A 13,046-nucleotide genomic window follows, 5' to 3' on the forward strand; every position below is an offset into this window, starting at 1 on the left:
CAAAAACCATGGATTTGTAGGCTGTTTTGACCCCACAAGATTCTTCTCTTTATTTTCAACAGGTTTATTTGAGATAAATTTTTCATGTAATTTTCCCAATCTTTTAATATTCCCTCGGGTATTTCTTCGTCCCAGGAAGTCTTAGATATCCATAATCTCTGCATAATTAGTTTTGCTACAACCGTTACTGGTCCTAGCAGTCCTAAAGGATCGAACGTTGAGGCGATACTTGACAATATCCGCCGTTTGCTTTGTACGGTACATACTGGTTTTTTCACTACATATGAAAAGTAATCAAACTCACTGTTCCAGATTAATCCTAGTATTTTTTCTTCTTGGGGTTCTTTAGATATCAATCCTTGCATATCCTGACCTGGTTCGGAAAATAATTCTGCCACGTTCGATCTCCATTTTCTTAGATTCATCCCTGCAGATTTTAGTAAACTGATTACCTGTTGTTTTAGAAGGTGGCACGATTCAACGTCATTTCCTCCCGTTAATAGGTCGTCCATGTAAAAGTCATTTTCAATGACATTGCTTGCTATAGGAAATGAAAGTCTATTTTCAATACCTATTTGCTTCAGGCATCTTGTCGCCAGGAAAGATGACGGTCCTAATCCATAAGTCACTGTCCTTAGCTTGTAATGCTTCAAATCCTCATCCTGTGAAAAGCGCCAAACAATTTTCTGTAGATTGCGGTCGCTTTCCTGCACGTTTATCTGACGGTACATTTTCTCTATGTCCGCAGTTATGACTACAGGATGTTTTCTGAAATGTAAAATTTGCATATTTAAATCCTTTTGTATGTTAGGTCCGACCATCAGAGCATCATTAAGGGAAATACCAGAAGATGTTTTTGCCGATCCATCGAACACCACGCGAACTTTAGTAGTGGTGCTTGACTCCTTCATCACCGCATGATGTGGTAAAAAATATGATCTCGCATCGCATTCGGATTTTTGGCACTCTTCCATATGACCCAATTGTAAATATTCTCTCATAAACATGCTATATTGACATTTCAATTCTTTATTGGTGGAAAATTTTCTTTCCAATGTATGAAACCTTTTTTCAGCCATTGACAAAGAACTCCCTAGTTGGTCTATACAAGGGCGGGTTGGTAAGGCTACCGTAAATCTGCCCTCCGTGTCTCTACTATGACACTCTGTAAAGTTGACTTCGCAAGCCTTTTCTTCAAAATTCTGAGGTTTCATGACATCCACCTCTTCTAGTTTCCAGAATCTTTCCATCTGGTTACCTATTTTATTAATGGCTAGATTACAATTAATTGATACTGGCCTTGTTTTAGTGATGATGTCGATCGCTCCGGAAACAATCCAACCGAGTTCAGTCCTTTGAATAGTTGGCCCGCCCTCCGTTAAGCGTATTCGATCATTATTCATTATTTCCCAAAAAACTTCCGCACCCAACAGGATGTCAATTGGAGACGTGACATTGAAATCCTTATCCGCTAGTTGCAAGCCAGATGGGATCTTCAACTCTTGTTTCCTGAAGGTCATTTGGGGTAGGTCGGTTGTTATAGCCTGCAATACTAAACAAGAAATTTTCTTATTATAATCACTATTCACTGCTAACATGTCAATTGTAACTCTTCGATTGATATGTGTGATGCGATTTTGTATTCCAGACACCGGCATATTTATTTTTTCTGTTTTTAATTTTAATTTTTTTGCAAAACTCTCTCTTATGAAATTCGATTGGGCGCCTGAATCCAATAATACCCTCGCTTTGTGTAAACGGTTGTCGCTACCTACGATATTCACGATCGCTGTAGATAATAAAATTATCTTTTCATTTTTATTTAACACCGTATGATTTGCCACTGATGTCGAGCTGTGTGCCTCTTCATTTGTGTTTTCACTATTTAATTCATTAACATGTATCAAAGTATTATGTTGATCACTTGCACAGATTTTACATTTGAATTTATTTTTGCAATCTTGTGTAAAATGTCCTACCCTCAAACATTTGAAACAGGCTCGGGCCTTTTTTAAAAATTCTAATCTTCCTTGGATATTTAATTTGAGAAATTTTTTACAATAATACACTGGATGATTTTCTTTACATAGGATGCATCCGTGTTTGGTTGCTATCAATGAGACAGACAAATCTTTCTTGCGATCATCACGTGTTGTAACATTCTTGTGGGTAGGCCTTTTTTCTTGCAAATTTGTGAACTCCAGTACCTCAACACGTTTGGTTAGACATGTAATAAATTCTTTCAAAGTTGGGAGTGCACCATCTATTGGCTGCTCTTCCCAAAATCTACGAGTTGATCCATCTAATTTATTAGATATTAAATAAATCATAATCGCGTCCCAGGAATCAACATGTAATCCTAGATTTTTTAACGCTTCTAAATTTATATTAGCCTGATCAATAATATGCCTTAACGCGACTGGACATTCTTGTTTCATATCTTTTAACTGAAATAAAGATGCAACATGCCTATGAACTATTATTTTTTTATTCGCGTAACGTTCCTGCAGTATCTGCCACGCAGATTCGTAATTGTCGTGCGATATGGTCAGGGAGGCAATCAATTTAGCTGCGTCTTTTTTAAGGCACGATTGTAAATAAAAGAATTTTTGAGAATTGTTTAACATATTATTTTGATGAACCAATGCTTTAAAAGTCTCAGCGAATTTAGCATACTCAGTAATTTCACCATGAAATTCAATAAGTTTCAAAGTTGGTAATTTAATTTCACATTTTTCATGATTTACTGAATTCAATAAACCTTTTGCTAATGCAAGTACAGAGAAATATTGATTTTCAAAGGATTCACGTTGACTTACGTGTTCTGCCTCGTCATCCGAAAGTTCTTCGATTTGAGATTGAATTTTTTCAAAGTCATCTAACAATTTTTCGACCTTTTGATAACGTAATTCTAGTTCCGTTTTATCGAGTGTCTTTAAAATGTCATTAAACCTTGTCAATTTCGCTTTCAAAACTCCACGCTTGTTGATTAACTGCTTTAACTTTTCCATCTTTAATGGCAAATAATAAACAATTTAACTTTTAACCTCAAACAACTGACAGTTTACGAATGAAAACACGGCGTTGTTAGCAAAAATGCTTGTTAGTGCCAGGGCTGACAACCTTTTAAATCAGAACAACCACTGAACCACTCACCACTGACAACTTTTTAAATCAGAAATTCGCTGAAATTATTTTGTAGCGAGATTTTACCCGGTAATTTTGAATATTCGCGTGAATTATTTTTAATTAAATAAATCCAATGACAAAACTCTTACAATTGAGATGCTCATTTAACAATAATCGTATCAATTTGCAATGTAGGTAGCTATTAAAATTTTATGCAACTGAAAAATCAAAAACAACAATAATCTTTGTTGCATATTTAAATATTTCATTTGGGATAATTTGAAATAGGAAGGATTCGGGATTCGGTCACAGTTTTGTCTAGGATGGCGTTGGGATACTTATCTGATGATGATCTGCATCTTCTTGATTTTTTGCTGGTTCATATTTCGGCTCGTTCTGGTGCACGATGCGGCTCGATTGGACCATATGTTACAGTAAATGGCCTCGTTAAATTAATGATACCAAGAAAATAATTGATAAGTTTTATTCTTCAGAACACACATCACTGGTAACAAAAAATGACGACCCTCGAATTCCTTAATTATTTCATGGTTGTTATTGATCCGTTATTTAGAGAGAGAAGAGGAAGAGAATGGGCTTGCAAACCTATTTATAAACTAATTCATTTGAATGTATTGGTGTATATATAATCACAATTATTGCCCAATTATTTAGGGGAGACATCTGTCGGATATTTCAATTACTCAATACAGATACATGTGGCATGTTGGTTTGATTCTTGGCTAAAGTCTGAACAATAATAGAAGACAAAGCAGGTCTCTATACTGACCTAGTAAAATGAACCCAACAGTAAAAACAGACAATTTTATATCTACTATAAAGTACAATTCTAAATTGAAGACTTCCAGTTAATTGCTCCAAAATTAGCTGGAGATAACAGATACAAGGTAAAGTCGGGAATGCGATAAATCAAGGGCAATAAATAATTATGTACTCATTTATATGTATATATTTGTTAAGTAATAAAACTCTAGACCCGTATCGAATTTGTGTATGATTAAAATACTGATTCTTATAAAGTTCTGTGAATGTGGGTTGCCGCCCAATTCTCTTCTCCCAGCACCATGGTCCATTCGTAGAAATCAAAGTTACCCTCTGCGTCTACTAAGATGATGCTGTGAGTTCTGAAAGAAAAATACATGTCCCATTTATAGAATCTGTGTCTTTCATTTATTAACACATTGTCGTCGGGACACGGGCTTTGCCGTTTTTCGCGGACTGTCGGTCAACTGCGGGACACGGCAAATGCCGTTTTTGTTGACTGTCGGTTTTTGGCGGGAAACGGCATTATACGGGTTTGTTATCAGCGTGAAATACTATGATTCATAAGTGGAATGGGCTCTTCAATTAGGCGAGATAACCGCAAAAGACTCTTTTTTGACAAGAAGCAAACATATGAGTTATTGAGTGTGCGCCTTCGACCTTAGGCGACACTGTTCAATTTACGCGATCAGATTTCACACATCCAGCGATTGTAAAATTGCGGGCATGGCAAATATATATTATTATTTGTTATATTATAACTATATGATATGAATAAACATGTTATCTTTTACTTGGAATTTTCAAATATTGAATATTGAATGCTATTTACTGAATTAATATCAGAATTTTATATTCAGCTTTGAAATGTGGTGAAATTATGAAGTAATCAAAGCAATTATAATTTATTTTTGATGATCAAATGTCATATATGATTTCTTTGAAAATTTCAATTGAAAATATTATTTGGTTTAGAAATTGTGTCAATTTTAGAAAAGCGATATATTTATGCACTAATCGCGAAAAACACCCGCTATTGGCTAGAGTCTATTGTTTGAAGCGCCCGACTACAATGTGTTAATATATAAAAAAAAAATATAAATATTATGTTGAGCCCCTCTCTGTACAGTGAAAAGACGGGGGAACTGTTTTGCTACCCGGTTGGAAAGATTTGTAATGCGGGTTAAGGTAGGGGCCGTGAAATACTGATGACGGTAGTTCTTTCCACATGCGAGCTGACTTACACAAAAACGAGTCGAAGAAACGACCAATTCTCATGACAGTAAAATTTTGATCTGTGAAATACCTTGTTCCGTAAGCTTTCTGTGGAACATCCACAAAGATGGCGGCCACAGCATTTGGTACACCATGGATTCGCCTTTCCAATTCTGCATCGGGAAGATGCCTGCAACAAATTAAACTGATTATCAACAATGACAATACAAACATACAGACACGTTATTGTTTCACAAAATTAACACAAAATGTTGCAAGTAACAGACAAGCTGACGTTTCCAGTAAATTCCAATTTCAAATGTTTATCCACAATGACAAAGACAGACATTCAAAGAATATGTGTGCATGAATGAAATAGATTTAGGATTGGGCAGCGTTTATGTACTTAAAAGTTGCGTCAATAACTACATTCTCCATCACGGGTGTGATTGAGGTTACAATAAATATCAAACAACACTATATTTCTTGATCTCGAAAATAGTAAAAATGCTGAAACGAAACTTTAAACAGATCTACTGCAAAACTACAAATTTGCACATCCGACATTGTTCTTTGGGACCGTCGACATATTTATAATAATAAGTAACTAGAAGATAGAGTTCTTTGATGGTAGAATTTTGCCCTCTTCTATGTAAAACAGCAATTATTTATTAGAGACGTTTCACTAAAATACCAAGAACTCTGAAAGATCTACGATACGTAGATAGACTCAAGGAACTAAGATTACCAACCTTACAAGAAAGAAGAGAAAGGGGTGACTTGATCGAGACTTTCAAAATTTTATCTGGACATTACAGTTGCCCTAGCATCCGAGAAATCTTCACTACTAATAAAAATATAAATCTCCGTGGACACTCAAAAAAAATTACCAAAACGCCTTTTGCATCTAATCCTAGAAAACACTTCATTGCAAATAGAGTAGTGGATGCTTGGAACAAACTCCCACAACATGTCATCGATGCAACAAATATAAATCAATTCAAAGCTCTATTGGATTCACATTTGGAGAGAAGAAAGGACTTAGTTCAAACTTAAAACAACTCAATTACTGGCAAACTTGTTGTGAAATCAGATATGAGCGCATCAGCAGAATGCTGCCTGCTCATTACATAATAATAATAATAACATATTACCATTCATTTATCTATCCAAATAAAAATCATTTGTGAATTCCTGCGCAATACATGTGTGTTGTATAACTTTGTTCGTTAAAATAAACTGGACAAATGAAAACTAATTTCAACTAAGTAGCAAACATCCATTACCTAAGAAATGTACTGCCAATCAGGGGGCTACTCTGTATCTTTCGGGTTAACAAACCAGTAAGTTTGTGGTTTAACCTTTCCTTGCCGGCACTGTCAACTGACTGAACATCTCTAATTAATAAAATATCTCTCTAAATATACTAATCACAGAGTTAAAATTTTAGGTATTCTTTCGCAGTGAATTTATGTATTGCATTAAATAATTTATTATAATATATGAATATTTGTACAGCATCGGAGGATAAGGAATTTTTGAACACTGTAAGGGAAGGGTTAATTCGGGTTTGTAACGTGGCTAAACCAGCGGCAGGAAAGTTTTGAAAGATACAGAGCAGGCCCCCAGATCTGAAGAAACTAAAGAACGCCGCCGAAATTGTGTATTTTGACGTAAAATTCGAATTCCTCCCCCCTAACCTGACAGCTCCGCTATAATTTTTAACCAAATCGGTATGAGATCAAATTGAGAAATTTTATAAAAGTCAAAAAGAACCGATTCCAAAAATAGCCAGTTCCTTCGAAAAATAATATTGGGCACTCCAGTGGCAGCAGTCAACGGGAAGAAAACCATGTTGTGTGAGTATGTACAGTGTTGTAAAAATAAATAGGGATAAACCATAATACATGCATACACAGGGTGCGTTTTGCCGCCATTTTGCTTCGGTTGACATTTGTTAGTTGGCATTTGACATTCGTAGAGAGTGGTCAATAACAATTTATTATGGAGTAATACCGCAACGACGTGTTGAAATTATTAAAACATTTTATTTAAATAACTAACTGTACCCAGCCACGCGTCGTTTGGGCTCAGTTTGTAGAGAAAAAATAGCGCGTGTTTTTTTATATATTTAAAAAAAAAATGTTTTTACCGGTGACATCTATACAGGGTGTCCGGAAACTCGTAGTACAAGCGGGAAACTGGTGAATCTACATCACATTTGGAGTCGATTTTGTAGTATATTTTTTTTTATTTGAGCTTTCGTTATCGAGTAAATCGAGTTTGAAGTTGATTTTTTTTTTTTTTTTTTTTTTTTTTTTAATTATATTCTTATAAATTATTACTGAAGATTTAAGTACCCAACTAATTAAAACTATTTGAAAGTAAAACAAATGAAGAAACTCGGATTTGAAGCATTATTTTGAAATCACCCTTCATTTAACCCGGTGTAATCATAAAATATTTCTGCTCTGCAGGGTTAAAACATCTGTTATTCAACCCTAAACACCAGAAAAAACTTTAACCCTAAAATAGCCGAAAACTTTTTTTTTTTTGGTTTTTTTTTTTTTTTGCTAATGCTCAAATCAAAAAACTTTATGTTTTTTTGGGTTCCCCATGTGGTGTAGATTCTCCAGTTTCCCGCTTGTACTACGAGTTTCCGGACACCGTGTATAATATAGTTATATAAAACACACGCACATTCAAATGCAACGTTGTGTCAAAATTTCAAGGCAATTAGTAAAGAACTTTCAGAGATTCCTCTCGACTGTGAGTCGGACGCCGGCATCCGAGAAATATTTTTGCTTGGTTTTTTTTTTTAAAGTGCTATTTTAACCCTTATCTATAGAGAAACTGTATGAAGAACAAGGTCAAAATCGCTTGCGCTAATATCAGTCTAGAAGATACCTTTTATTTTATTAGTGTAGCCTCTTTGGTAGCTTTCAAATTGACTTCTCTATGAAAAGCCGTTGTCATATTTTTTGTGCATCTTTTTCAACGTTCGCTGGTGCACGGACTGCTACAGTAAAGACTGTATTATACGACGAATTTCCCAAAGAAACGTAAGTAAACATGATTTTATGCATAGTTCATTGAACAAGTCATGTGTTTTTCATAAATATAATTCATTTTTGCAAAAGACAAATACGTAAAATTCCTGTCAAAAACTGGAAGTGTTTTCGCTCTGAAAATTTATTGTGTTTGAATCAAGTTATTTATGTCATATATTACATTATTTGGAATGATTTACATGTTATTGTGTAGAAAAACCATTTGAGAGAATAAATAAAAGCTTTTGTTTTGTCAATATTTAGTGTTTATTTTATGAAAAATGAATTACTGGCCGAAAATGTCAAAAAAAACTTGCTTATAAAAAGTTCATTTTTGTTTATCATTATTGACATCGTAATATTATATTATTTGTAGAGATTCATATGTCATTATGTAGGGAAAACTATTGGCATTGTGTTTCAAAATCATTGTTTAGTCAATATTTAGTTAAAATATTATAAAAAAATAAGTTTTGCATCTCAGCAATTGACACCAATACAATCAAGATTTCCAATTTGTTTGAATGTATGTGTTTACGGAATTTTACGAAAGCTTTGAAAAATGACTAGTGTCGCCATCTGTAGTGATATGTGAATATTGCAATCTCCATACAAAAGAAACAACCACTGCAGGGTGTACTAGAAAATGTAAAACTATTGTTTTATTTACGGAAATATTTTTTTTGTTATTTATTGTTTTATGAAAAATCGTAATAAATATCACAAAATTAGATCAGGTGTACAGGATGTGCTAAAAAAAATTATAAGATTTTTTTTTATATATGATAAAAAAAAACAGTATGCAATTATAAATATCTTTTTTAAAATTATATAAATACAAGTATATGTCTGATTGCTTCTATCGCTTTGCAGAATGGAGACCACAATACAACATGATGCAGGGGGCAGAACCACCACAGACACCGCATCGATCGCCATGACGGTATGTTTTGTATTAGTAGTAGTTATATTAGGTTGATTGTACGCTTCATCTTTTCCAGAATTGAAAGACATTAGTGTAACAATAAATGTTTACTGTTTCAGGTTTCAAATCGGCCACATAAGAGGAACATAAGAGAACATAACATAAGAGGAACTGAAATAAATACGATGAAAAAAAACTTTTTTTACTAAACATTTTTTTATTGAACCCCACAGCACTTGAATAAAAAAATGTATTTCATGTAATATAAAATTGAAATAAATATGATGAAACATAAATCTCCGACTTTTATTTTTATTGAACCACCCAGTTACTTGAAATTGAAAAAAATGCATTTTATGTTATATAAAATTGAAATAAATATTATGAAAAAAAATATCACTAAAATTTATTTTTATTCTCATTGAATCATGATTCTTTGCACCACTCTGTATTTCGATAAATATCTGTATACAAAAATGGCGGCCATTTTGGATATCGATGTATTGAAGTTGGTCAACTGTCTGAGGTAAATATTGTATATATTAGCATTGTTTTGGATATAAATTCATTATCGAAATAATAGGTGTGAGATTCCATTAGAAAGGTAATTCTATCTAGTTTATTTTGATGTAATTTTTATAATATTTCGCAATATAATTGTGTCAAAAACCAAGTTAGTAAAGTGACAGCGAAAATTTACATCATAGTGCATAAATATATTTTTAGCATTATTTATTTACAGGTTTCTAGTATAAAAAAATATTATTAGTAACAACAATAGTATGAACTACCAAAAACTCAAAGAATTGCTTTCATAACTTTATACAATACGACACAAAAAAATTCTAAAGTGCACGCTTGGCTTGACATTTTTTTTTGAAAAGCCTAAAATATTTTACATTTTCAAAACAACGTAAATGCCATTATTTCTTTGAAAACACTTTTGGTTTGTTTTTTTTTTTCATATAGGCTATTTATTCAGGTTTGTGTAGAAATAATAAAATCCGTTTATATTCATATACATAATTTTTTTGACAATTGTTTCCCGAACGGGGGAATTTTTTATTAATTTTTCAGATAAAGTTAGCTATTCTGGGAAAACGTCTTACGATATAATCATGAACTATATATGAATAATTAGCTACATTATCTGGTAAACAGAAAACAATCGAAAAAAAAGCAAATACTTAGTTTTCATTAAGATATTTGAGCAGAACACATCGAGGTAATTTTCGCGCCGTTTCCGAAATTTCGTCCCACATTCAACAGGTTGATTTTGAACATTTTTATTTATATTTATTACACAAAAAGAGTAAAAAGGGTACAAAGGGTATAGCTTATAGCAGGGCTTCCCTAACTGTGAGTCGAGACGCCCCGGGGCGCCGCGGGATCATCCCAGGGGCGTCGTGAGGCAATCTTTATAGCGAGAATATCGTTCCATCAGCACTGCAGCGTTAAGGGTTTTATTACCGTTTGCGACATCATACTTGTGTGAGACAGGTTTCTCTGCAGTTGCAGTAGTTAAGATTAAGTACAGATCAAAAATAAATTAGGCAGAGACGAGAGTGGCGATTTCGAAACTTCAACCTCGTTTTGAGAAACTATTCTCAGAAAAGCAAGCACATCCTTCTCATTAATACCAAAGAAAAAAATTGCTTTTTTTATCTTTTTTGTTTGCTTCCATTTTTGTTTTTATGTTGTGTTCTTTATTTTCTAATAAAAAATTTAGATACGATTTGGAGTTTTTCTGACAAATTGTTATTAGGTAACGTACCCCCACTACGTGACCCGTTCAAGGGGGGGGGGGGGCTTCAAAATACTACGTTTGGTACAAATGAGCGGCGGGGGCTTAGATTTTTAGTCACCGGGGGGGGGGGGGGGGGGGGGGGGGGGGCGTCGCAAAAATATGGCAACTTCCCAAGGGCGTCACAGTTGAAAAAAGTTTGGGAAGCCCTGGATTATAGGTTACATCCTATTTCTTCCAGCTAACCCAACAAATACACATTATATTACATAACCCAACAATTACATGTTAACAAATGTATGTAAATAAAAAATAAAAAACAGAGGATTTAATTTATGTAAGGTATTCATTTAAGGTGATGATTTAAATTTAAGTATGCCAGTTATTTGTTTGATGCTACGTGGAAGGTTGTTATATACTTTAATGGCCATGTAGTGTGGTCCTTTTTTAAATATAGTTTTGTTTGCTTTTGAGATTAATAGGTTTTCTGTGAACCTTGTAGCGTGTTTATGTGTTGAGTTCTTTTGTGGGAACTTTACTGGAGATGATCGTACTAACAGGCATAACTCCATTATATATATGTCCGTCACTGTCAGAAGTTTGAGATTTTTAAAAATTGGTCTACATGAATCCTGGTGATTCGAGTTTGTAATTTTTCCTAGGCACCTCTTTTGGATAATAAAAACATCTTTGGCGTTTACTGAGTTTCCCCAAAAAACTATCCTGATTTGATCCCTCCCAATTTCTTCCTGTGGTGGTACTTGAAGGAAAAGATGTACACCAATAAACCAACCACAACCTCGATACTTAAGGATAACATTCTAAACAAAGTAGCTGAAATAGCGCCAGAAGTCTGCGAAAGTGCTTAAAAGAGCGCCACGGCCCTTTTCCACATGGCCAAAGGTAGCTAGGTAATCCATATTTCATTATCAATCAATAAATTATAAAATTTTATTTCATTTAAAAAAAAAACATCGATTTGGAACATAAAACGCACCTGTATATACGAAATGGAAGAAAATCTAGTTTGTAGAATGATTATTTTTATCAAATGAACCTTGTGATGTAAACTAGCAACTGAATTTATCTTTTTTAAGCATGTAAGATCTAACATTAAACACGTGTTTGTGAAAAGCACTTGCTTTGTGGCTTGTCATAATTAGATAAATACACAAATATGATAATAATGAAATCTACACCTCAATAAAATAATATTTACTGATGAGCAAACCATCATATATCTTGTGTTTAAGTAAATAAAAAGACAATGGATGAAATTGCACAGCAATAAACTACAATGCGGTTGTGTCAACACCGAATACAATACTAATCTATATAAATAAAAAAGAAAATGTTAGTTTCGTTAAAAATCTTAAATTTCCGAAAGTTCTTTGCGATTGCTTTGAAATTTTGTCGCAACGTTGCATTTGAATACGCGTGTAGTTTTATATACCTAAATTTTATAGATGTCACCTGTAACAGCGCCATCTGTTGGACGTAAAAGCAACACGCGCTATTGTTTCTCTAAATGCACAGACAGACTAAGCCATAGCAATGCGTAGTGGGGTACAGCTAGTTTATAAATAAAAATAATTAGTAAGTGGTAGAACCAAAGAAGGATATGTATGAATGTGTGCTGAGAGTTGTGTAACAGTCTATCATCCCTGCCTACCCGTGCGGGAAACGGTATGATGGTTAATTAGTTAGTTAATAAGTAACTAGCTATTTTACTTAATTTAGTTATAAGCCATAAGTAATAATTAATAAGTCTAAGTCATAGGAATAAATATATAAATAATATATAATAATAAATAATATATCTAAATCATATAGAACCTTCCCAAACTTGTTCACTGCTGGGAATACAACTAGATACAATTATAAACTGGAAAGAACATGTATTCAAAGTTGTAGCAAAAATCAGTAGCTTTTCTTTTGTTCTAGGCACCCTTAAAAATATCTTAAACATCGAGTCAGTAATCACCGCATACAATGGATACGTATACTCAATGATAAAATACGGAATAGTTTTTTGGGGAAACTCAGTAAACGCCAAAGATGTTTTTATCATCCAAAAGAGGTGACTACTAAAAATTACAAACTCTGATGACAGGGATTCATGTAGACCAATTTTTCAAAATCTTAAACTTCTGACAGTGATGGACATATATATAATGGAGTTATGCCTGTTAGTACGATC

At 33.6% G+C, this 13,046-nt stretch overlaps 1 protein-coding gene and 1 long non-coding RNA gene across 3 annotated transcripts in view; one reads left to right on the forward strand and one right to left on the reverse strand.

Annotated features, from left to right (window-relative positions):
- Positions 1 to 3,908: 3,908 nt before the first annotated feature.
- Positions 3,909 to 13,046, reverse strand: part of Tango2 (transport and golgi organization 2) — a 30,797-nt gene continuing 21,659 nt past the window's right edge. For both annotated transcript variants that reach the window (XM_089645601.1, XM_089645600.1), the window contains 2 exons: positions 5,219 to 5,317; positions 3,909 to 4,274 (listed from right to left, as the gene is read on the reverse strand). In XM_089645601.1, coding sequence (XP_089501727.1) covers positions 4,163 to 4,274; positions 5,219 to 5,317 — 211 coding nt within the window. In that variant the 3' untranslated portion in view covers positions 3,909 to 4,162. The remainder of the gene's footprint in view (positions 4,275 to 5,218; positions 5,318 to 13,046) is intronic.
- LOC149413335 (uncharacterized) lies at positions 8,099 to 9,686 on the forward strand. Its single transcript, XR_016304289.1, has 3 exons — positions 8,099 to 8,189; positions 9,051 to 9,120; positions 9,222 to 9,686. It is a non-coding gene; the product is annotated as an uncharacterized LOC149413335 (long non-coding RNA).

Source organism: Hesperophylax consimilis, chromosome 22 (genome assembly GCF_061612785.1).
Source record: "Hesperophylax consimilis isolate HC1 chromosome 22, BYU_Hcon_1.0, whole genome shotgun sequence".
NCBI classification, from domain to species: Eukaryota; Metazoa; Arthropoda; class Insecta; order Trichoptera; family Limnephilidae; genus Hesperophylax; species Hesperophylax consimilis.